This window comes from Apteryx mantelli, chromosome 2 (assembly GCF_036417845.1).
Source record: "Apteryx mantelli isolate bAptMan1 chromosome 2, bAptMan1.hap1, whole genome shotgun sequence".
NCBI classification, from domain to species: domain Eukaryota; kingdom Metazoa; phylum Chordata; class Aves; order Apterygiformes; family Apterygidae; genus Apteryx; species Apteryx mantelli.
In genome coordinates this window covers 658525-682219 of record NC_089979.1, presented here as the reverse complement: position 1 = coordinate 682219, position 23695 = coordinate 658525, and the positions used below count along the sequence as shown (strand labels likewise).

Here is a 23695-nt window from a genome sequence, read left to right as displayed (position 1 = left end):
CGGGACACTGCAGAGTCCCCACCACGCGCACCAGAGACTGTGGAGCCCCCCCCACAACCGTACACACCGGGAGGCACCCGCACCCCCCCCCCATACACACCAGAGACCCTCCTGCGCGCACCGGAGCCTGGGGACCCCCCCACCGTGCACACCGGGGACACCCGCGCCCCCCCCTCCCGCAGACACCACACTGTGGCCCCCCTCGTGGTACACCCCAGGGACCACAGACCCCCCCCCACCGCTTGCACTGGGGGCGACTGCCCCCGTCACTGTACCCACCAGAGACGGCAGCCCCGCTCCCGGTGCCCGCCCGGCACGGCTGCCCCCCGCCGTTCGCACCGGCAGTCCCCACGGGGGTCCAACCCCAGCACACGTCCCGCCCCGCAGCTCCCGGGGGGGCTCGGCCGTGCCCCCTGCCGCGCCTCTCCCTGGGGAAGGGCTGTGCCGGGGGCTCGGAGCAGCCCCGGCTACTTCCAGAAGAGCACGTTCCAGAGCAGCAGCCAGCAGGGGTAGACGAAGATGGCGACGAAGGGGAAGACGATGGAGCCGTAGAGGTAGTGGTCGAGGAGGCCCTCGGCCACGGCCTGCAGGAAGAGCTGCCAGCACTCCAGCACCGACACCGGGTACTCGATCAGCTCCTGGTACAGGAAGATGCCGAGCAGCAGCGTGACGGCCGGCGTGACCAGCACCAGCAGCACCGCGTACAGGTACCTGCGGGCGAGAGGCATGGCTCAGCCCGGGGCGAAGCAGCGTCGCCCCCAGCGAAGGCTCGCGCAAAGCTCCGGGAGGCAGCGGGGAGGATTCCCGCCTCCCCAGGAGAGGAGGGACCTGAGGGCCGCCCCGGCGCCGCTCACTTGGGCCCCGTGGGCTGCACCGCGGCGGCGACGGGCACCATGGTGGCGGCCAGCAGGAAGCCGAGGGAGAAGTTGACGAGGGCGACGCAGCCCAGCTGCATGGCCAGGTAGAGCAGCGCCAGCAGCTTCAGCGTCATCCAGCCGCGGTCGCTCCCGGAGCCCGTCAGCACCCTGCGGAGCGGAGACGGAGCGGTGGCGCTCGTGGGGGGGGGCCCGCTCGCGCCGAGCGGCTCGCGCTCACCGCCGCCTCCCCCCCAGCCGAGCCGGCCTCGGGGTGCCCCCCGCCGCCCCGCCGGTACCTGTGCGTGTTGTGCGGCAGGGCCAGGCCCGCCACGTAGATGGCGATGACCGTGAGCACCACGGCCTCCGACTCGGACACGGGGAAGTGCTGCGTGGCCACGTGCTGGCCCAGCACCGGCAAGAAGTAGAGCGTGAGGCCGGTGGCGTGGCAGATGAGCAGGGGAGGCACCAGCGTGAGCAGTCCGGGCCGGGATTCCTGCAGAAACGGGGCGGGAGCTGAGCACAGGGGCGCAAAACAGGAGCCGGGTCCTCTTCCCCCTCCCCGCATCCGAGCGGAGCGAAGCGGGCGCTCAAAGACCCTGCGCCCAGGAGCGAGCGGGACCCGCGGGGCCCTCACCTCGGCGGCGCCGTGGGCGGCTGCCTGGTCGCCGTCCCAGAGCCGCTCGACGGGGCTGGCATCACATTTGCTCAGCTTCATCCACAGGTCCAGGGCATGAGCGCGCCGTTAGGGAAACGCGCGGCGCAGGTCTCGCCTCCCGTCGCGGGGTGCCTCCGGCAGCCGCCCGCCCACACCCCGTCTGGGGCCCCAAACCCTCCCCCCGTGTCCCCCCCCCTAGAGCACGGCACTGCCCTGAACGCGAGGATCGGGGCGGGGAAGGGCCGTGCCTCCCGCGAGGGGGCTGCAGAGGGGACTGAGGGGCAGCTCTGCACCTCGCCGCTGCCCGGGACCAGCCCTGCTGCTGCAGAGCGCAGCCTGCCAGGAAGGATATCTTGAGGACGAGGATGAGGATGAGGAAGCCGAAGGCCGGCATGTAGACGCCAATGGAGACGAAGCGGGACAGCGAGGGCAGCAGGTAGAAGAAGTAGGACTGGTGCAGGCGCTCCAGCAGGTTGTTGAGCTTCCGGAACATCCCCTCCAGGGTCCTGCGGCGACCGGCCGGCCTCAGCGCGGGGCGGCAGTGGCGACGGGACCTCGACGGCCCCTCGGCGCCCCCCGCTCCCGCCCCAGGCACTCACTTGCCCACGGTGCTCATGTCGTACTTGTACTGCCGGAAGCTGTTGATGCCGCGCACGGTGATGGCCTCGATGTGGTAGCGCAGGAAGAGGCCGTGGTCGCCCTGGGGCCGCCCGGAGCCCTGCTTGAGGACCATGAGCAGCAGCGTCTGCAGGCTGTGCGCGTAGGCCGGCAGCGTGTCCCAGTCGGAGCGCTGCAGCTGCGAGCAGAGCCGCCGTCAGGAGCGGGACGGGGGCACCGGCGCCGCCGGAGGAGCCCCGGGGCAGCGCGACGGGGCGGGAGGTGCCACCCCCGGGGCCCCCCCACCTTGCCCTGGATGGTGCAGAGCAGCCCGTTCTTCTGGCAGAAGGCGTGGAAGAGGTTGACAAGGTCCAGGTTGGGCAGCTGCCCGTTCAGCCCCTCCACGGCCACGTCGAAGCTGGTGACGACGTCGCTGCTGAGCTCCAGGGACACGGCTGCCTGGATGGCCCCCGCCCGGCCCAGCATCCCCGACGACTGCATCTCTGCGGGCACGGCGTGGCCTCAGGGACGTGGCGCAGCACAGCACGGCACGGCCGGAGAGGGGCTCCCGGCTCCGTCCGCAGGGCCGGGCGCCGCCGCAGCCCCCCAGCCGCGCCGCTCACCCGTGATGTTGACGTCGTGGTAGGCCTCCAGCCAGGCCTCCATGCCCAGCAGGTCGTGCTCGTTCACCAGGAAGATGATGTCCTTCGCCCAGTAGATCTGGCCTGGATGCAGACGGGCGGCCACGTCAGCCGGGCCCAGAGCCGGTGCCGGTTCCCGGCCCGGCCCAGCCCCAGCAGAGCCGGGTCTGCTCCACATCCGGCCCGGAGAAGCCGGCGAGCCCCCAGCCCCTCAGGCGGGTAGATCTCCGGGGTGCTTCGGCCACTCGAGCCCCTGGCGCGCGAGCTCACCTCGGAAGTAGGAGGCCAGGGCCAGCATGAGCCCCACGGCCTGGTTGTTGTGCTGGCCCTCGCTGCAGGGCACGCTGAGCACCAGGGACTCGGTGCTGGCCGCCCGGGGCGCCCGCAGGATCCCGTACACGTTTGTGCCCTTCACCATCTGCGGAGGGGCCGGGAGGGCTGGGCATGGAGACCCCGAGGGCGAGGGAAGCCCGCTCCCGCTGCCCCGGCACGGCAGCTCCCGGGGGCTCGGGGCCGGTACGTACGTATCTCTCGCGGGTCTCATCCGGGAAAGGCAACGTGCGGGAGAAGGGCTGCTTGTAAACCTCCAGGCCCAGGTTCCACATGGTCTTCTCCAGCCAGGCCACCGGGAGACCCCTGAGGAGGAGACGGACACACGCGGATGGACCCTCTCCCGCGGCCCCTTGCACGGGGCAGCTCAGCCCGCTCCGCCAGCCCCCCCCTACCCCCCCCAAAACCTGCCCCGGGGGCGCGCGGGACTCACCCCGCCTTCTTCTTGTGCCCGGCGAACTCGCGGGCGTAGGAGAGGGCCCTCTCGCCGTAGGCAAACTGCTCCTCCACCATGGTGGAGCCCATGGCGTTCTCGGACATGTAGGTGCGGGGCGCCACGGGCGGGAAGGCCAGGGCCAGGAACCAGCCCAGCCCGGCCGCGTAGCTCAGCAGGCTGCGGCGGGGGGCGGCGGGGGGCCGTGAGCGCGGCGGGGGGCCGAGCCCGGCCCCGGCGCCCCCCCGCCTGCCCCGACACTCACCACAGCGGGGTGTTGAGGCGCAGCACGAGCCGCGACAGCGCCCGCCGGCGGTACGGGTCCGAGAGCAGCCCCATGGTGGCGGGGGGGGGGGGGGCGGGGGCCGCTGTGGGGCAGGAGGCACGTTCCCCATGGGCAGCGGCGGCTCCGCACCCCCGCAGCCCCCCTGCAGCCCCACGCTGCCCCCTGCCCACGCAGCCCCTGTGTCCCAAGGCACCCCACAGCTCCTGGCCTGTCCCCACATGCGTCCCACAGCTCCCGGCCCATCCCGATAGACACCCCACGGCTCCCGGCCCAGCCCTACATGCACCCCACGGCTCCTGGCCCTGCCCCATAGGCACCCCAGAGTTCCCAGCCCTGTCCCATAGGCACCCCACGACCCCCAGCCCTGTCCCATATGCACCCCGCAGCCCCATCACTGCCCTATACGCACCCCACGGCTCCCAGCCCTGCCCCACATGCACCCCACGGCTCCTAGCCCTGTCCCACAGGCACCCCACGGCTCCCAGCCCTGCCCCACATGCACCCCACGGCTCCCAGCCCTGCCCCATAGGCACCCCACGGCTCCCGGCCCTGCCCCATAGGCACCCCAGAGTTCCCAACCCTGCCCCATAGGCACCCCACAGCCCCCGGCCCTGCCCCATAGGCACCCCAGAGTTCCCAACCCTGCCTCATAGGCACCCCACGGCTCCCGGCCCTGCCCCATAGGCACCCCACGGCCCCATCACTGCCCTATATGCACCCCACGGCTCCTGTCCTGTTCCCATAGGCACCCCACGGCCCCCGGCCCTGTCCCCTATGCACTCCACAGCCCCATCACTGCCCTATACGCACCCCACGGCTCCCGTCCCGTCCCCCGGGCTCCCCGCAGCCCGTCCCCACACACCACCCAGCCCCACACGCACCCCACAGCCCCCGCCCCCGGCCTGTACCACCCCCGGACCCCCGCGCCCCACGCCCCCCCCCTCACTCCACGGCCCCCCGTGCCCGCAGCCCCTCCGTGCCCCACGATCCCCCGCCCCACGGCCCCCCCCCCCAACGCCACGGCCCCCCGTGCCCGCAGCCCCCCCCCCCCAACGCCGCGCCCCCCCCTCACTCCGCGGCCCCCCGCGCCGCCGCTCGCTTCCCACCGCGCCGCCCAGGCCGCTCAATCGCCCCCAGAGCGGGTCAGGCCGCGCGGTGGAGCCCAGACACACCGATGGGAGCCGCCCGCCGCGGGCTCTGCGCATGCGCCTGGCCGGGAGCCCGCGCCACGGGCGAGCGGCAGCCAAAAGGGGGGCGACGGGGGTGCAATGTCCCCCCCAGCCAGGCCCTGCAAGGGGGGTGTGTGCAATGTCCTCCCCAGCCAGGCCCTGCAAAGGGGGGGGGGGTTGTTTGCAATGGCTTGCAGAACCCTGGTCCCCGTGACGTGGGGATACAGTGTTTCCAGGGATTCCCCCCAAAAGGAGGAGCGAGCGGCGAACGTTGCTGGCCGGGTGCGGAGCCGTCGCCCGCTGGACCATCGCGCACCGGGTCCTGTCGCCCGCGGGGCTGCTCTCCGTTTCTCCCCGAGGCCTTCGGTCCGCGTCAGGCAGCCACGATCCTGCGCGGCCCCGCGTCTGCCCCAGCGCGGCGGCTCGGAGCGCAGGAGGGAGGCGGGTTGCTGCGGCGCAGGGAAGGGAAACCCGCTCCGGCAGGGCAGGCTCCGGCTGGGACGCAGGGAAACGGCTGCGGGGGAAGCAGCAGAGGGAGGAGGGGTCCCTCCACAGGGGCCTCGCGAGCGGTGGAGCGTCACCTCCGCGCCCTCGAGGGAAGAGACGCTGCCTGCAGCCGAGGTAGCCCTTTATTTAGGACAGGCTCCGCGGGGAGCGAGCGGCTGGTACCGGCGCTGACCCCGGCAAAGCCGCCCCGGCCGTGCCGCGCAGCCGGAGCACGAGGGCTGCCGCGGCTGCGCCGACCCGCAGCCCCGAGGGGCCGCGCGGCCGGGGGCTGCGCTCCGGCCCTGGCCGCCGCCCGGCTCAGTCCCCCAGCAGCGCGGTGACCTCCTGCACGTGGTCGCGCACCACCTGGTCCAGGACGGCGTGCACGGCCTTGCAGGCCTTGCTGGCCGCCTCAATGACCTCCTCCAGGTGGTCCTCGTGCAGGCGCGAGTTCATCTCCAGCAGGGCAATCTGCTCCGACGTGGGCAGCAGGGCCAGGGCCACCTGCGGCCCCCCGGACGCCTCCTCGATGTAGCTGAGGTCGGCCAGCGGGGTGTCCTCCACGAAGCCGGCCGAGCTGGCGCACACGTAGTCCCGCATGGGGATGCCGGCGTCGATGACGGCCAGCGTTGCGGCGTTGACGCAGGCGCAGTAGTTGCCCCCGTCAGCCTGCAGGATCTGGGGGGCCGGCAGGGCGTGTTCAGCGCTGGAACCAGCCCCCGGCACCCTTGGGCCGAGCCCGAGGCACAGCCCGCCCCGCGGACGGACCGTCCCCACCCTGCCTGGCCTCGGTCCTGCCCCCGCAGACGGACCATCCCCTCCCCGTCCCTCCCTGTCCCCCCCCAGAGGGACCATCCCGCCCCTGCCGGCTCACCTGGACGTAGATGTCGATCTGGGAGCGGGGGTAGAGCTGCGTGAGGATGGCGGCCTCGAACGTCTGCTTGAGGTGCAGCGTCATCTCGCTGGACTTGCGGTCGCCGTGGGGCCGGCGCTTGCGCTCGCTGGTGCTGAAGGTGGCCATGCTGTACTGGCAGTTCACCAGCGCCCGGTCGTGCAGGGCCTTGCTGCGGGAGCCGCGCATCTGCAAAGGGGCCAGGGTGAGCCCCGAGCCCGGGGGCCCGGATGCCTGGGTCCCCGTTGGCTGGAGCAGGGAGGGGGGGCATGGAGGAAGAGCCTGGACTTTTGCATCCCTGCGGGCTGGAGGGGGGGGCATGGGGGATGCTTGGGACCTCGAGGGCTCTGGGAGGACGTGGCGGGCGGAAGGCAAGCTGCCTGGCTCCCTGTTGGGCCTGGTGGGAGAACGGAGGGGATGGAGGAGACAAACCCGGCCACCTGGTCCTGCTGGCCATGGGGGGACAGAGGGGATGGAGGGGACAGCAAGGATGGTCCATCTGCCTGGTCCTGCCTGGTCCAGAGGGGACAGCAGGGACGGCCCATCTGCCTGGTCCTGGTGGTCTGGGGGGGATGGAGGTGATGGAGGGGATGGCAGGGATGGCCCCGTTGCCTGGTCCTGCCAGGTCCAGAGGGATGGTGGAGATGGAGGGGACAGCAATGATGGCCCATCTGCCTGGTCCTGCTGGTCCAGGGGGGATGGAGGGAACAGAGGGGGTGTCAGGGACGGCCCGGCCACCTGGTCCCACCAGGCCTAGAACAGACAAACCTGGCTGCCTGGTCCCGCCAGGGCCAGGGGGTTGGAGGGGCCGGAAGGGACATCGCGGCCCGGGGGTCCCGGCAGGCCCAGAGGGACGGCGGGGAGGGGAGGGCCCGTCCCTGGTCCCGGCGGCCCGGGCGGTCGCTCACCTCGTGGGGGCCGTACACCACGGCCAGCGCCTTGGTGTTGCCCTGCTCGATGTAGGCCGAGCCGTCGGCCTGCGCGAAGACGCCCATGCGGGCGCGCACCTTGCGCAGCTCGGCGGCGCGGCGCCCGTCGGCCCGGTAGCCCTCGTCCGACAGCAGCTCCAGCGCCGCCATGCCGCTCCCGGCGGCCCCCGCGCGGGTGGGACTACATCTCCCGGCGGCCCCCGCGCGGCCGCACCGCTAGTGGCGCGCCGCCGCCGCCGCGAGAACTACAGCTCCCAGCGCGCACCGCGGCGCGGCCGCCGCTCCCGGCATGCCCCGCGGCCGCGCCGCCGCCGTTGCCATGGCGGCGCGGCCCGGGGCCTCGCTGGCGGCCGGCGCGGCCCCTGCAGGCGGCCCGTCTCCCCCCCGCGGGCAGCCTCCGACCCCGGGTCTTGCCCAGGGTGTTGCGGAGACGCGGATGAGCTCGCTGCCCGCGTCACCCCGGTGACACCACACGTCTTCCTCCCCTTCTTCCCTGTACAGACACAGGCCGGAGGCGAAACCCGCGCTGGGCACTTTGCACATCCCCCTGCGGGCCACTGTTATGCCATTTGAGTTGTTTAAACAACCCGTTCCGTCTTTCTGCTATGCCACTGCTCCGAGGTCGATAGGGCCGGTGGAAAGTCCACCTACCCCCACGCGTGAGACACCGCTCTTGTGCTATTTTCTTTTTAAAATGTGACCTATTATCTGGCTGTATCTCTCGTGGCATCGGGTGTGCAGCAAAGCATCGCTTTAGCCCCGCTGCAATCACCAACCTGGATGGGGAATGTGTGGGTAAACATTACCCACACCGCGCAACGCTTCAGCTCCGGTCACAATAAATTTCCACCCCTTGGAGGTACGGAGCCTGGGTCTGACACAGTCCGCTCGCCAGGCGCTCCGAGGGACCTTTCCTTCCCCAGGGTTTGCTTGTTGATGACTTCTGACAAGATAAACCTTAATTTCATCGCAAAATCCTTAGGTTTTCGCTGTATGAGCTGCTTGTTGCTTAGTGGTTGGCCAGCCCCGTCTCGCTGCGTGCCGATAGAGCTCATATGCTCCGCCGTGTCCCAACCGTTCACCTCGCTATTTGGTGCTGGAGGCAGAGGAAAGTCCTACCACCACCGCTTAGCCAGTACAACCCACCATTTATACCTTTATATAAATCCCCCATTTAAGCTGGCTCAGCGGTTGGCTGTATTGTTCCATTTGGCCACCAGAGTGGTATTTTCTAGCGTGCTGCCACGTGCCCTGTCCCAACAGGATGGGAGTTAGCGATATGGTGTCTTTGCCCCCAATATTCCCTTCCCCAGACGGTTTGATTCCCTGTCTGCCAGTTGCGTTTTGCCCGGTTTCCATCCATTGTGCAGCACCAGCCCAAACAGCCTGCGTGTGCTTCACGCGGCGTTTCTGAGAGCCAGCACCACAGCGCAGAGCTCTGAACCGGGCAGGACCTCCGTCCGCTCGGTCACTGTGCGTTTGTCAGCTACGGACACGGCCGAGGCCGGTCCTTGCCGCTTACCCTGTCTTTTACAAGCGCTTCATCAGGAATCCCGACACCATCAGGCTGACGGGGGCTGAATTCGGGGCATCTCCGACAGGAGCACACGGAGGCTCCGTGTATTCAATGGTCATTTCTGCCCGCTCTGCGACTTCAGTAACTTTGTTCTCCTTAGCGAAACCATCTGTAGTTACACGACGATGGATATACAGGGCCCGTCTTTGTACGGTGGTCTCACGCGCTGCCCCTAAAGGCAGTGGTTTACCAGCAAGAATGGGCTTGAGAATAGGTATTGGCACATGCGGTTTTACCCTCTTTCCTTGAGTCAAGGGTTCAGCTGCTCCGAGCCCTTCGTCAGCTGCTAATAGCAACTTTTTGAAGGTCGAGTAATTGTGCTGAGCCTTCTGCCATGACTTGGAGCCACAGGGCATCCCTTCGAACCAGTGGGAGCTTTCTGCCGTAGTCTCCACCAATATCCCCTCTATCCTGCGTGGACGTGGAGCGAGAGGGGCCGCGTAGGGCGGATGATCCCCGTGACTGATACACACTCACGTTTTCCTTTGAAACCTCCAGAGCCCCTTCATGTTGTGGGGTTCATCCCCAGATCGCATTTTTCTTTAGTAAGTTATAAAGTGGTCGGGTTATTATGCTAAATCCTGGAACACGCGTCCTCCAAAATGCTGAAGTCCCTAGCACAGCACGTAATTCCTTCTTATTCCCAAGGATGGGTGAAATCTGTTGGATTTCTTGTAGCACTTCGGCAGGGATCGCTTTCCTCCCCCCATCCACCTGTCTCCTCAAAAGGTGCCTTCCTGACCCTGTCCTTGCTCCTTCCCCCGGTGCCTCAACCCCAGGGGGCTGTCGGTGTGTTACAAGCGCCCGTGGCCGTGGCACAGATGCTGCGTGGCCTCCTAGCAGGACGTCACCAACCTCCCGCCCAGCACTGGCCTCTCCTGGTAATTTCAACGTTTGCAGCTCTTTTGGCAGCCAGTATCACACGGGCCATGGTGTGACTATGCTTAAAGCCTTGTGGGAAGCGAGGAACTGTGTATTCCACCCTGCCAGGTGAAAGCCAATCTCTCCCTCTCTGCCTCGTGTTTTGGGACCATAAAGCACATGTTCTTCACATCTACAGTCGCCATCCAGGGCATGGCGTGTTCATAGGAGAACTGACTATATCTGTTACCCCGGGAGCTGTAAGTGGCTTTAGCAGGTCACGGGCACCGTGGAGCATTAACCAGCTGCCACGTGGTGGGGCAGCGCCGTCTGTAACGAGCTCCCCGTGACGGGCCCGTCGGTGCAGGGTGGCATCCCTGTTTTCCCCACGCGTCCCCCCACGACTGCCCCTCCAGCACCTCCCTTCCTAAGATATTGCAGGGACCTAAGAGCAAGGTTGAGCAAACTGTCCGTTAGACAGAATTAATTTAGCCCTGACCAGAGACGGGGAGTGACTTGTGCATTAACACCTATAACAGAAACCAGTTGTTTGCCGAGCGGAGGCTGCCCTTTGCCAGCGTCCTCATTCACCGTCGAGATTGGGCTCCTGTGTCAATAAGGAATGAGGTAAAGCAGCAATCATTAACTGCGACCAGCATCTCGGGACTGGATCCTTAAAGTGGGAGCAGTGCCGTGGACTCGAGCCCCAACCCGAGCTTCCCGCATGCTCATAGTCTGGGTTCAGAGCCGGTAGATCGGGATATCTCCCCAAGCTCGCGTTCCTGGTATCCTCAGGCTCCTTAGACATTACTTTCTTAAATCGTTCGGTGTCTCCCCGCTTCCCTGATGCAGGTCCCACAGGATAATCATGGGGAGTCAGTGAGGGAAGCCTGGCCGGTTGCCATGAAGCAGGAGCCTGCAGCCCATTTGGCTGACTTAGAGAGAGCCCTTAATCTAAACACAGTTTCCACAGCCCCTTACGTTCGACAGTGACAGCAGGTGCTTCCCCACTTCCCATTTTGCCTTCCCCTTTTGCACAGGGACAGGCTGGCGCTTTTCCATTACATTTCCTTCAGCCAATGTTCTCCTGTTTTTTATCTTTGGTGATATATAGTGATAAATCTGCTAACATGCATTGGAGGACCTCTTAGAAGGTGTTGCCATTTAAGCCTGCCTTAACAGCTAATGCTAACTATTTCAACGCTCCCTCCGCTGCCTTTACTATGGGATGGAGATGTCCTGGCTCACAAACAACCATCCAGGGATTTGGCTCTGCAGGAGCAGGCTGACCGGCACCTGGGGCGATGGGTGCTGGTGCTCCCAGTTGAGCTAAAATTGCTAATTTTCAGCAAGGCAGTTTGTAAACCGGCTGCCAAGCTCCGTGGCCAGGCACTTTCCCCCCACGATCAGCAGGACGTAAAGCGCGTCCCCAGCGCAAAGCGCTAGCCTGTGAGGGACTTGTGACATCGGGCCCTGCAGCGTCTGGTGCTATTCCTGGAGCTAACGCTAACGATCGAGCTGCTCACGGGGTACGGTGGAGCTGGCTGGCTCTGTCTGCCCAGATCCGTGCTAGCCCCCCCCGGTCGAGCTTGGTTTCTCCCCCCCAGGCCTCAGCTCAGGGCAGCGAAACCTCCGGCAGTTATCTGGAGTTTTGACTCGAGCGATTTATTTTGCATTTCGAGTTGTCTACACTTCACCTCCCGAGCATCCTTTCTCGCTTCTGACACCAGTAAATATCACGGTTTGTTGGGATCTCCCAAGTTTACGGGACAAGGCGCTGCGTGAATCACGCTTTATTTCGGGAGCTCGTTAGGTAGCAATCAAGGGCTTAATCCTTGTTCTGCAGACTAGCCGAATGAATGTGCTAATCTGCGCATTTATGAGCAAAACCGTGCCCTGACGGATGGTGGGAGCGCTCGGCCCCCCGCTCCGCCGCGACGCGGCGCCCCCCAAATCGTGCCGGGGAGGGCGAGCGCCGCGGCCGCCCGGCCGCTGCAGGACCCGCGCCAGAGGCGGCGGGGGCGAGCTGAGGGGCTTGCGCCGTCCAGCTCGGCAGCTCGGCCTGTGCTGGCCCTGCTGCTCCTTTCAGCCACAGGGCCGGGACTGATTTCGCCCTCGAGGATTTTGGTCTTATCAGAAACCCCAGAGCAGTTATCTCTTTGCCGAGCTCGTGACCTCGCTACGCCTGGCCTTGAGCGCTGGGTGTACGCTTTGCGCTGGCGCAAGCCCGACGCCGCTGCTCCCCGAAAACCACATCCCACCGACCCCCCCGGGGGCCCGGGAGTCCGGCTCCCCTCCCCACCCCACCGACCCCCCCCCCGGGGGCCCGGGCGTCCGGCTCCCCTCCCCCATCCCACAGATTCCCCCTCCCCGGGGGCCCAGGCATCCCGCTCCCCCTCCTCCATCCCACAGACCCCCCCTGCGGGCCCAGGCGTCTGGCTCCCCTCCCCCACCCCACAGACACCCCCCCCCTTCCCTGGGGGCCCAGGCGTCCGGCTCCCTTCCCCCCTCCCACAGACTCCCCCCTCCCCCACCCGGGTCCCACACCGGCCCCGTCAAGGCCGGGCGCCACCGCGGACTACAGCTCCCGGCATGCCCCGGGGCATCGGCCGCGCCTCCCGGCAGGCAGCGCGCCCCGCCCTCCTGGCGGCGCCCCGCCCATCCCCGCCCCTTTCTACGCCCATTTCCCCGCCCCCCGCCGCCGCGGCCACGCCCCCTCCCGAGCCGGCGCTCGGCGCTGCGGGAGCGCGACCGGGAGCGCAGCGAGCCGAGCCGAGCCGAGCCGGACCGGGCCGAACCGGGCCGCGCCGCCATGGCCGCGGCGAGCCCCGCCGGGTTCCAGTTCGCCATCGACCGCGGCGGCACCTTCACCGACGTCTTCGCCCGCTGCCCCGGCGGCCGCGTCCGCGTCCTCAAGCTGCTCTCCGAAGACCCGGGCTACGGCGACGCGCCCACCGAGGGCATCCGCCGCGTCCTGCAGGAGGTGAGCCCGCCCCGGGACCCCCCCCCCGGGATCCCCCCCTGGGATACCCCGTGGACCCCTTCCCGGGGCCTCCGCTGCGATCCCCCCGGGACCCCCCACGATCCTCTCTGCCGCCCCGAGACCACTCCCCTGGGCCCCCCCCGGATCCATCCCCCCCACCAGGATCCCTCCTGGATCACCCCCCAGGATCTCCCCTGCGACCTTCCCCCGGACCCCCCCCGGAATCCCCCAGAGCCTCCCCCAAGACTCCCCCGAGCTCTCCTTGGATCTCCCCCGGGATCTCCCCATGGGTCCGACCCCCCCGGGACCTCCCCCAAGACCCCCCCCCGGGGCCCTGAGACCCCCACGATGCCCCCGGGACCCCCTGCAGCCTCCGAGGCAGAGGGCCCCCCCCGGCCCCGCATCCCCCAGGCCGTGCCGCCCGCTGGCACCGCGTCCCCGCACCGGCCCGACGGCATGTGGGTGGCATGGGGACCCCCGCTCGGCCGGTGGCTGAGCCGTGCGGCGCGGCCCGCTCGCCGGCAGGAGGGCGGCGCGGCGGTGCCCCGCGAGCTCCCGCTGGACGCCTCGCGCATCGAGTGGATCCGCATGGGCACCACGGTGGCCACCAACGCCCTCCTGGAGCGCCGGGGCGAGCGCGTGGCCCTGCTGGTCACCCGCGGCTTCCGCGACCTGCTGCACATCGGCAACCAGGCGCGCCCGCGCATCTTCGACCTGGTGAGCCCCGGCGTCCCCGCGCCCGCACCGGGGCGTCCCCGTGCCCGCGCCCCCCGCCTCGGCGCTGCCGCGTCCTCTGCCCCGCGGCAGACGTCCTTGGAGCCGCGCGGGAAGGACCCGGATTGCCCGGCCGAGCTCCCCGCCTGCTTCCCTTGCGCACCGCTGGGCTCCTGCCACGGCACCGTGCCAGCGCCGGCCCCGTGCCAGCGCCCGCCGCGGCTGCGCCCTGCCTCCGCGCGGCTCCCGCCCGCCCCGGGGCTCAATCCCGGGGCTCGATCCGGCAGCGCGGTGCTCCGTGGGGTCCCCGTGCGGCCGGTCCTGCGTCCCCGGGGGAGACGCCGCCCGGGGTGGGGGGGATGCGCGGGAGACGCGGCTCCACGGCACGGCGCCGTGGCGGGGGGGTTTCGGCACGTCCCCGTGCCCTCTGCGCAGGAGGTGGCGGTGCCCGAGGTGCTGTACGAGGAGGTGATCGAGGTGGACGAGCGGCTCATCCCCTGCCAGCCCGGCTGCCGGCTCCCGGGCAAGGAGACCCTCCGGGTGCTCGCAGGTGGGTGGGTGCTGGCGGGGGAGGGGGTGGGGGGGGCCACCCGCGCCTCCGCAGGCCCCTCCGACGCCGCTCGCTGTCCGCAGGCGCCACGGGGGACTCCCTGCTGGTGCAGCGGCCCCTGGACCTGTCGGCGCTGCGGAGGGACCTGGAGGGCGTGCTGGCCCGCGGCATCCGCAGCCTGGCCGTGCTGCTGCTGCACTCCTACGCGTGAGTCCCTGGGGGACGGGTGGGCGCGCGGTGCCCGCTGGACGGCACGGCACGGGATGCGCCGCCCCAGAGGGCCGCGGAGCCCCGCGGCGTGTGCCCGGCAGCCGCCGCTTCCCCATCCGACCGCGGCCCTGTCCCCCGGCAGCTGGCCGGGCCACGAGCAGCAGGTCGGGGCGCTGGCGCGGGAGCTGGGCTTCCGGCACGTGTCGCTGTCCTCGTCGGTGATGGCCATGGCGCGGGCCGTGCCGCGGGGCTACACGGCTTGCGCGGACGCCTACCTCACGCCCTGCATCCAGCGCTACCTGGAGAGCTTCCGCGCCGGCTTCGCCCGGCAGCTGCGGGTGAGTGGGGCCGGGCCGCGGTGGGGCCGCCTGCACCCCCCCCGCGTCTGCCCGCCCCACGCGCCCGCTCTGCGCCCTAGGACGTGCCGGTGCTCTTCATGCGCTCCGACGGCGGCCTCACGCCCATGCGGCAGTTCAGCGGCGCCCGCGCCATCCTCTCGGGCCCGGCGGGCGGTGTGGTGGGCTACGCCGTCACCACCTACCGCCGCGAGGACGGGCAGCCCGTCATCGGCTTCGACATGGGGGGTGAGTGCGGCGGGGGCCGGAGGGGGGGGTGGCGGGCGGCGGCGGCGGTGCTGACCGCGCTCCCCAGGCACCTCCACGGACGTCAGCCGCTACGCCGGCGAGTACGAGCACGTCTTCGAGGCCACCACGGCCGGCATCAGCATCCAGGCCCCCCAGCTCGACATCAACACCGTGGCGGCCGGCGGCGGGTCCATGCTCTTCTTCAGGTAGGTAGCCCCATCGTGCCCCCTCCGGACCCCTGCCGGTGCCGGCCCCACGGTTCTGCCACCACCCTCCTGCCTCCCGTCTCCCCCTCCAGGTCTGGGCTCTTCGTGGTCGGCCCCGAGTCCGCGGGGGCCCATCCCGGCCCGGCTTGCTACCGGAAAGGTGAGCGTGCTCCGGGCACCGTGGGGTGTCCACCCCGCCCCGCGCTCACCGTCCCCGTCTGGGCGCAGGGGGGCCGCTGACCGTCACCGACGCCAACCTCTGCCTGGGCCGCCTGCTCCCGGAGTACTTCCCGCGCATCTTCGGGCCGGGCGAGGACCAGCCGCTGTGCCGCGACACCACGCTGCAGGCCTTCCGGGAGCTGGCCGCCCGCGTCAACGCCTTCCCAGCCAGCCCCGGCCCCGGCGGCAGCCCCCGCTCCCCGCTCTCCGTCGAGGAGGTGGCTATGGGCTTCATCCGGGTGGCCAACGAGGCCATGTGCCGGCCCATCCGCTCCCTGACGCAGGTGAGGACGCGGCGCCGGCCCGGCCGAGGGCTGCCGGGGGGGGGGGGGGGGTCGGGACAAATCCAGCCTCCGCCGTGCACTGCGCTGCCCGGCTGCTCCCTGGGGAGCGGGGACGGCTGCTGGCGCCGGGGGTGAGCGCTGTGGGCGCCGCTGTGCTCGGAAGCGGGCGGATGCCCCATCCCGCCGCTCTCCTCCCCGGCAGGCGCGGGGCCACGACACGTCGCGCCACGTGCTGGCGTGCTTCGGGGGCGCGGGGGGGCAGCACGCCTGCGCCATCGCCCGCACCCTGGGCATGAAGAAGGTCTTCATCCACAAGTACGTACGTGGGCACAGATGCTTTGGGGTTGGGGTTCCCGTACCCCCCCCCAGGTGGATGCTTTGGGATGGGGGTACTCGACCCCCCAGGTGGAAGCATTGGTGCATTGGGGTTCCTGTCCCCCCCCAGGCAGATGCTTTGCGGTGGGGATTCCCGGCTCTCCAGGCAGATGCTTTGGGGTTGGGGGCTCCCTCCTCCCACCCCCCAGGCGGATGCTCTGGGATGGGGTTTCCCAGCCCCCAGGCAGATGCTTTGGGTTTGGGGGTTCCCTTCCACCCCCCAGGCAGATGCTCTGGGATGGGGGTTCCTGGCTCCCAGGCGGATGCTCTGGGATGGGGGTTCCCGGCTCCCAGGCGGATGCTCTGGGGGTTGCCCGGGGCGCAGGACGCGGTGCCGGGCGTGGGACCCCTCGCGGTGGGTGTCGCGCAGGTACAGCGGGATCCTCTCGGCCTACGGCATGGCCCTGGCGGACGTGGTGCACGAGGCGCAGGCGCCCTGCGCCCTGCGCTACGAGCCCGGCGCCTTCGCCCAGCTGGACCAGCGCATCGCGGCCCTGGAGCGCGAGTGCGTGGAGGCGCTGCAGGCGCAGGGCTTCTCCAGGTACCGCCGCATCCCGGCCCATCCCATCCCGGCCCTTCCCGCCCCGCGGCCCCGCGCTGACGTCCCCTTCCCCGCGCAGGTCCCAGATCCGCACGGAGGCCTTCCTGCACCTGCGCTACGAGCGCACCGACTGCGCCCTCATGTGCTCGGCCAAGGGGCACCCGGCCACGCCGCAGTCCTGCCGCGCCGGGGATTTCCGTGCCGCCTTCACCAGCAGGTCGGTCCTGGATGCTCCCTGCCCCGCGCTGCCCGGGCGCTGCCGGCGTGCGGGCTCTCCCCCCGCCGGCTGCCGTGTCCGCAGCTCAGCCCCGGGGGCGGAGAGCGCCACGATGCTGCTGGGGCTCTGGGCACGGTCATCCCTGTCCCGAGCCTGCTCCCCGGGGAGCTGCCGAGCGGCACAGAGCACGGCGGGGGCTGGATTTGTCCCTACCCCCAGCGCGCGCTGGATCCCTGCAGCTGGGCTGCAGCTGGCGCCCGCTCCTGCCCTGCAGGTACGTGACGGAGTTCGGCTTCACCATCCCCGACCGCGCCATGGTGGTGGACGACGTGCGGGTCAGGGGCACGGGCAGCACCGGGATCAGCTGCGAGACGCCCCTGGCCCCCAGCGGGAAGCCGGCCCGCGTGGAGACGGTGAGAGCCGCCCCGGGGCCGGGCTGGATCCCGCGGGAGCAGCCACCCGGAGCAGGGGCGCGGGAGGAAGGGGCGACCCCGGACGGGACTCGGGACTCGGCCGTGGTTCCCCCCACCCCAGGTGACGCGGTGCTACTTCGAGGACGGCTACCTGGAGACGCCGGTGTACCTGCTGGAGGAGCTCTCCTGCGACCACTCCATCCCCGGCCCCAGCATCGTCATCGATAAGAACAGGTGGGGAGGGCCGGGGACGCCCGGACGCCTGGGTCCCCTCCCTCGGCGGGGAAGGAGCGCTAAGGACTAGACCGAGGAGCAGGAAGAGTCCGCCCCGTGCCTGGCCTCGGGCGGGGAGAGGTGCCCGGACGCCTGGGCTCTCCGCCTGCCTCACCGCTCGCCCCGGCCAGCGTAACGCAGCCTCTCCCGCAGCACCATCCTGATCGAGCCGGGCTGCACCGCCAGCCTCACGCGTTTCGGGGACGTCTGCATCGCCGTCGGCTCCGGGAAGCCGTGCGCCATCGGCACCCAGCTCGACGCCATCCAGCTCTCCATCTTCTCCCACCGCTTCATGAGCATCGCAGGTGCGGCGGGGTCCGAGCAGGGGTTGCGGCGGGGACTAAATACGGCTGGTCGGGGTGGGGGGGGAGAGGGGTCCCGGTGTTGCGGGGTGGGGGGGCTGCTGCCCCCACGCCAGCCCCCGCCCCCCTCCTCAGGGTCCGCCGTGGCCCCTCGGTGTCCCCCCGCAGAGCAGATGGGCCGCATCCTGCAGCGGACGGCCATCTCCACCAACATCAAGGAGCGGCTGGACTTCTCCTGCGCGCTCTTCGGCCCGGACGGGGGGCTGGTGTCCAACGCCCCCCACATCCCCGTGCACCTGGGCGCCATGCAGGAGACCGTCCAGTTCCAGGTACGAGGGTCCCCCCCCCACCCCCGGCCGCCCCACGGCTCCCCGCCGCCCCGCTGAGCCGTTCCCCCCCCTCCTCGGTGCCGTTCCAGATCCGCAACCTCGGCGAGGACCTCCGGGAGGGCGACGTGATCCTCAGCAACCACCCGTGCGCGGGGGGCAGCCACCTGCCCGACCTCACCGTCATCACGCCCGTGAGTGGGGGGGCACCATGGGCACCCGGGGGGGCCTCCCCCCCCCCCGCGGCGCCGGGCTCAGCGTTGGGCTCTCCGCAGGTCTTCTGGGCCGGCGTCCCCAAGCCGGTGTTCTTCGTGGCCAGCCGCGGGCATCACGCGGACATTGGGGGCATCACCCCCGGCTCCATGCCGCCCCACTCCAAGACGCTGCGGGAGGAGGGAGCCGTCTTCGTCTCCTTCAAGCTGGTGAAGGACGGCGTCTTCCAGGAGGAGGGTAGGTCGGGGCTGGGACGGTGCCCCGTCGTGGGGTGCCGGGGGCCGCGCATTCCCCACCTCGCTCTTGCTCACCCCCTTTCCCGGCAGCCGTGACCGAGGCCCTGATGGCGCCCGGCCTCATCCCGGGCAGCAGCGGGACCCGCAACCTCCACGACAACCTGTCGGACCTGCGGGCTCAGGTGGCCGCCAACCAGAAGGGCATCCAGCTGGTCAACGAGCTCATCGGGCTCTACGGCCTCCAGGTGGTCCAAGCCTACATGGCCCACATCCAGGTAAGGGCTGCGTGCCGGATGCCTGCCCGCCCCCGGCCCGCTGCCCCCGTGACGCCCCGCTGTCCCCAGGCCAATGCCGAGGTGGCCGTGCGCGAGATGCTCAAGGGCTTCGCCGCCCGCTGGGGCACGTCGGTGGAGGCTGAGGACCGCATGGACGACGGCTCGCCCATCCAGCTGCGGGTGCAGGTGGATCCGCAGGAGGTGAGCTGGGTCCCGGCCGGCCCATCCTGCTCCGGGATGCTGGAGACCCCCTGGGATGGGCAACGTCCGGGAGGAAGAGGAACCCACGGAGGGGGGGGGGGGCTGGGCGAGCCGAGGTCTGGGGGCCGCGTCCCAACCCCGCTTTCTCCGCAGGGCAGCGCCGTGTTCGACTTCTCCGGCTCCGGGCACGAGGTGTACGGGAACTGCAACGCCCCGCGCGCCATCAGCCTCTCTGCCCTCATCTACTGCCTGCGCTGCATGGTGGGCCAGGACATCCCGCTCAACCAGGTGGGCGCCGGGACCCCCGGGCAGGGCGACGCGCCGGGCCGCCCCACGGCCATGGGGTGGGCGACACAAGGCTTTGGGGGCAAGGGGGCGTCCGCCGGGGCAGGAGAGCTGTGGGTCCGGGCGTTTGCCCCTGTGCGGAGCCGGGGCTGATGGGCTCTTGCCCCCCCAGGGCTGCCTGGCCCCGGTGCGGGTGGTCATCCCCAAGGGCTCCATCCTGGACCCCTCGCCCGAGGCCGCCGTGGTGGGCGGCAACGTGCTCACCTCCCAGCGGGTGGTGGACGTCATCCTCAAGGCTTTCGGGGTCTGCGCCGCCTCCCAGGTAGGGCGGGGGGGGCCCCCGGGGGTGCGCGTGGGGCCGGCTCCCTCGGGAGGAGGGTCCTGGGGCCCCGTGGGGCTGGGGGGGGGGAGGCCCCCCTTCTTCTGCCGTCTCTCCCCGTGCAGGGCTGCATGAACAACGTCACCTTCGGGAACGAGCGCGTGGGCTACTACGAGACGGTGGCGGGGGGCGCGGGGGCCGGTCCCCGCTGGCACGGCCGCAGCGGGGTGCACACCCACATGACCAACACCCGCATCACCGACCCCGAGATCCTGGAGCAGCGGTGGGTGCGGGGGGCCCGGGGGCGCCCGCTCGCCCCGGCGCCCGCGGCCGGCTCTGACGCCGCCGTTTTGGGTGTCCCCACCAGGTACCCGGTGGTGCTGCGGCGCTTTGAGCTGAGCCGGGGCTCGGGGGGCGCGGGGCGCTTCCGGGGCGGCGACGGGGTGCTGCGGGAGCTGCTCTTCCGCGAGGACGCGGTGCTGTCGGTGCTGAGCGAGCGCCGCGCCGTCCGGCCCTACGGCCTGCAAGGTGAGCGCGCCCGCCCCACGCCGCCCCCCGTGCCAGCCCCGCGCCGGCCCCGCTCTCACCCCCTTCCTCTCCCGGCAGGGGGGAGCCCTGGCTCCCCGGGACTCAACCTGCTGCTGCGCCACGACGGCCGGACCATCAACCTGGGCGGCAAGACGTCAGTGCCGGTGCACCCGGGGGTAGGAGCCCAGTGTGCCCCCTCCCTTTGCCGTGGGGCTGGCCCCGTGCCGGGAATTGGCACCGCGGCCACCCCTCCGCCACCACCGCCCTCCTTCTCGCCCTGCTGCAGGATGTGTTTCACCTGCAGACGCCCGGCGGGGGCGGCTTTGGGGTGCCCGGCACCACGGAGGACCCCAAGGACGATGCGGAGCTGCCGGTGCCCCGGAGCTTCGTGGAGCGTGGGAGCCTCTTCGACTACCGGCGGGCACAGGAGGCTGTGTGAGGGGGCTGTGCACCCTCCCGGGCCCCTGGCTGCCTGCTGTGGGGCAGCCCTAGCCCTGGGTACATGCACCCCGTGGGGTGACCTGGCCTCCAGGATGCACATTCCCGTGGGGTGACCTGGCCTCCAGTGAGTGCCCCATGGGGTGACCTGGCCTCCAGGATGCACATTCCCGTGGGGTGACCTGGCCTCCAGTGAGTGCCCCATGGGGTGACCTGGTCTCCAGTGAGTGTCCCATGGGGTGACCTGGCCTCCAGGATGCACACCCCATGGGGTGACCTGGCCCCAGGTATGCACACTCTATGGGGTGGCCCCAGCCCCGGGTCTGTGTGCCCTATGGGGCGTCCTGGCCCCTAGTATACACATCCCATGGGGCGGCCCCGGCCCCAGGTATGCACACTCCATGGGGTGGCCCTGGCCCTGGGTACGCCTGCCCCATGGGGTGACCTGGCCCCAGGTGTGCACACCCCATGGGGCAGCCCTAACTCCAGGTACATGCACCCCAAAGGGCAGCCCCAACCCCGGGTGCACGCACCCTGTGGGGCAGCCCCATGGTATGAGCACGCCACGGGGCAGCCCTAATCCAGCGGGTAGCCCTAACCCCAGGTACGCACACCCCGTGGGGCAGCCCTAACCCCAGGTCCATGCACCCCATGGGGTGACCTGGCTCTAGGTGCACACACGCCGTGGGGCAGCCCCCCAGCCCCAGGTACGTGCACCCTGGGGGCAAGTCCTGACCCTAGATACGCACATCCCAAGGGGTGGCCACCACCCCGGTACGCACACTCCCCGGGGCAGCCCCCAGCCCCAGGTACGCACATCCCGTGGGGCAGCCCCCCAGCCCCACATGTGCACATTCCGAGGGGCGGCCCCCCAGCCCCAGCTACATGCACCCCATGGGGTGGCTGCAGCCCCAGGTCCGTGCACCCCGTGGGGCAGCCCCTGCTCTAGGTACACACACCCCGCTGGGTGGCTGCAGCCCCAGCATGCACGCTCCAACGGGCTGCCCAGCCCCACACGTGCACATCCTGTGGGGCAGCCCCGCACATGCACATCCTGTGGGACAGCCCCCCAGCCCTGCATGTGCACATCCCATGGGGCAGCCCCACACATGCACATTCCATGGGGCAGCCCCCCCAGCCCCACATATGCACATCCCATGGGACAGCCCCACACATGCACATTCCATGGGGCAGCCCCCCCAGCCCCACACATGCACATCTCATGGGACAGCCCCCCAGCCCCATATATGCACATCCCATGGGACAGCCCCACACATGCACATTCCATAGGGCAGCCCCCCAGCCCCACACACGTACATCCCGCGGGACGGTCCCCCAGCCCCATATATGCACATCCCATGGGACAGCCCCACACATGCACATTCCATGGGGCAGCCCCCCAGCCCCACATATGCACATCCCATGGGACAGCCCCCCAGCCTTAGGTATGCACATCCTATGGAGCAGCCCCCCCCAGCCCCATATATGCACATCCCATGGGGCAGCCCCCCAGCCCCATATATGCACATCCCATAGGAAAGCCCCCCCAGCCCCATATATGCACATCCCATAGGACAGCCCCCCCCAGCCCCACATATGAACATCCCATGGGGCAGCCCCCCAGCCTTAGCTATGCACATCCTATGGAGCAGCCCCCCAGCCCCATATATGCACATCCCGTGGGGCAGCCCCCCAGCCTTAGGTAAGCACATTCCATGGGGCAGCCCCCCCCCCCCAGCCTTCTCCATGCCTCGGGCTCCTGCCCCACACTCCCAGGCAGGGGGGGGACTCCGGGCCGCCCCGCCGTGGGGCAGGGTGCAGGCTCCTGCGGTGGGACCTGCCCTCTCCTGCCCGGCCCCACGGCGCTGCCCCATGCGGCATTCACGCTTGTGCCTTGCCGCCCCCGGCTCCTGCAGCGCCCCGGTCCCCGTGGGGCGGACGGACGGGGGGGGGGGGCGAGCCCCACGCCGGGACCCTCGGCGCGGGCGGCTCTTCCCCGCCTTCCTCCCGGCCTCGGTGCCTTCCAATAAAAGCGCCTTCGGAGCCTCTCCGGCCTGGCAGCGCGTGGGGCGGGCGGGATGGGGCGGCTGCTGCCCCCGCAGCGGGGAGGGGGGCGGCTGCGTCGCGCCGATTCAACCGGTCGTGGAGCTGAGGAGCCCCGAGCCAGGAGGGGATCACGGGCGGTGGGGGGGCCCTGTGTGGTGGTGGGACTCTGTGCAGTGGTGGGACTGTGCAGTAGTGGGACCCTGTGCAGTGGTGGGACCCCGTGCAGTGGTGGGACTCCGTGCAGTGGTGGGACGCTGTGCAGTGGTGGGACTCTATGCAATGGTGGGCCCCTGTGCAGTGGTGGGACCCCGTGCAGTGGTGGGACCCCATGCAGTGGTGGGACCCCATGCAGTGGTGGAGCCCCATGCAGTGGTGGGACCCCGTGCAATGATGGGATCCCATGCAATGGTGGGAATCCGTGCAGTGGTGGGGCCCTGTGCAATGGTGGGACCCCATGCAGTGGTGGGACCCCGTGCAGTGGTGGGACCCTGTGCAATGGTGGGACCCCATGCAGTGGTGGGACCCCGTGCAGTGGTGGGACCCCGTGCAGTAGTGGGACCCCGTGCAGTGGTGGGACCCTGTGCAATGGTGGGACCCCATGCAGTGGTGGGACCCCGTGCAGTGGTGGGACCCTGTGCAATGGTGGAGCCCCATGCAGTGGTGGGACCCCGTGCAATGGTGGGACCCCGTGCAATGGTGGGAATCCGTGCAGTGGTGGGGCCCTGCGCAGTGGTGGGACCCTGTGCAGTGGTGGGACTGTGCATCAGTGGAGCCCCATGCTGCGGTAGGTCTCCCTCCACGCAGTGGTGGGTCTCCCTCCCCACAGCAGCGGCTCCTCCCCACAGGAGCCCAGAGGTGCTAAAAGCTCTTAGCGACCCGGTAAGCACCGGCCGGCCAGGGGGCCAGGTGACAGGGTGGTGGCCGCCCTGTTGCCCTGATGGCCCATAACTCCTGGGTGGGGACTGAGGGCCACAGGGCTCGTCACCTGCTGAGCCCCGAGCCGGACGGGGTCCGCGGGGCCTGGCGGCAGCACCGGCACCCCCTGACCTGGACCAAGCACGGGGGGGGGGGGAACGCGACGTGGGCTGGGGGGGCCCGTGGTGCCTCGTGGCACATGCCACGGCACACGCAGCGCTCCGAGGACGGCGGGGCTGCAGGCGCCGGGGTGGGCAAGGGGGCTGCTCCCGGGCTGGAGGGTCGGTGATGAGATTGGGGTGCGCAGCACGGCCATGGGGGGGGCTCTGG

The 23695-nt window shown here is 70.2% G+C and overlaps 3 protein-coding genes across 3 annotated transcripts; 1 reads left to right on the top strand and 2 right to left on the bottom strand.

Annotated features, from left to right (window-relative positions):
- Nucleotides 1–235: 235 nt before the first annotated feature.
- GPAA1 (glycosylphosphatidylinositol anchor attachment 1) lies at nucleotides 236–3852 on the bottom strand. The gene is made up of 12 exons (XM_067292245.1): nucleotides 3779–3852; nucleotides 3514–3693; nucleotides 3275–3386; nucleotides 3021–3168; nucleotides 2733–2834; nucleotides 2416–2612; nucleotides 2112–2308; nucleotides 1865–2018; nucleotides 1492–1587; nucleotides 1154–1350; nucleotides 855–1025; nucleotides 236–711 (listed from the first exon to the last, which is right to left on the bottom strand). Exons 1-12 carry the CDS (start codon nucleotides 3850–3852, stop codon nucleotides 468–470), a joined length of 1872 nt encoding a protein of 623 aa, XP_067148346.1. The 3' UTR covers nucleotides 236–467.
- A 1727-nt stretch (nucleotides 3853–5579) lies between these two features.
- EXOSC4 (exosome component 4) lies at nucleotides 5580–7444 on the bottom strand. Its single transcript, XM_067292244.1, has 3 exons — nucleotides 7255–7444; nucleotides 6329–6535; nucleotides 5580–6132 (listed from the first exon to the last, which is right to left on the bottom strand). Exons 1-3 carry the CDS (start codon nucleotides 7423–7425, stop codon nucleotides 5773–5775), a joined length of 738 nt encoding a protein of 245 aa, XP_067148345.1. The 5' UTR covers nucleotides 7426–7444; the 3' UTR covers nucleotides 5580–5772.
- A 5064-nt stretch (nucleotides 7445–12508) lies between these two features.
- On the top strand, nucleotides 12509–22452 carry OPLAH (5-oxoprolinase, ATP-hydrolysing). The gene is made up of 26 exons (XM_067290051.1): nucleotides 12509–12695; nucleotides 13221–13412; nucleotides 13845–13959; nucleotides 14043–14166; nucleotides 14312–14507; nucleotides 14588–14753; nucleotides 14821–14959; nucleotides 15052–15119; nucleotides 15188–15462; nucleotides 15665–15777; nucleotides 16208–16378; nucleotides 16458–16595; nucleotides 16870–17008; nucleotides 17130–17242; nucleotides 17435–17586; nucleotides 17752–17912; nucleotides 18002–18103; nucleotides 18185–18359; nucleotides 18449–18633; nucleotides 18703–18834; nucleotides 18988–19122; nucleotides 19292–19441; nucleotides 19564–19721; nucleotides 19806–19966; nucleotides 20045–20142; nucleotides 20253–22452. Exons 1-26 carry the CDS (start codon nucleotides 12525–12527, stop codon nucleotides 20403–20405), a joined length of 3882 nt encoding a protein of 1293 aa, XP_067146152.1. The 5' UTR covers nucleotides 12509–12524; the 3' UTR covers nucleotides 20406–22452.
- The last annotated feature ends 1243 nt before the right edge of the window (nucleotides 22453–23695 follow it).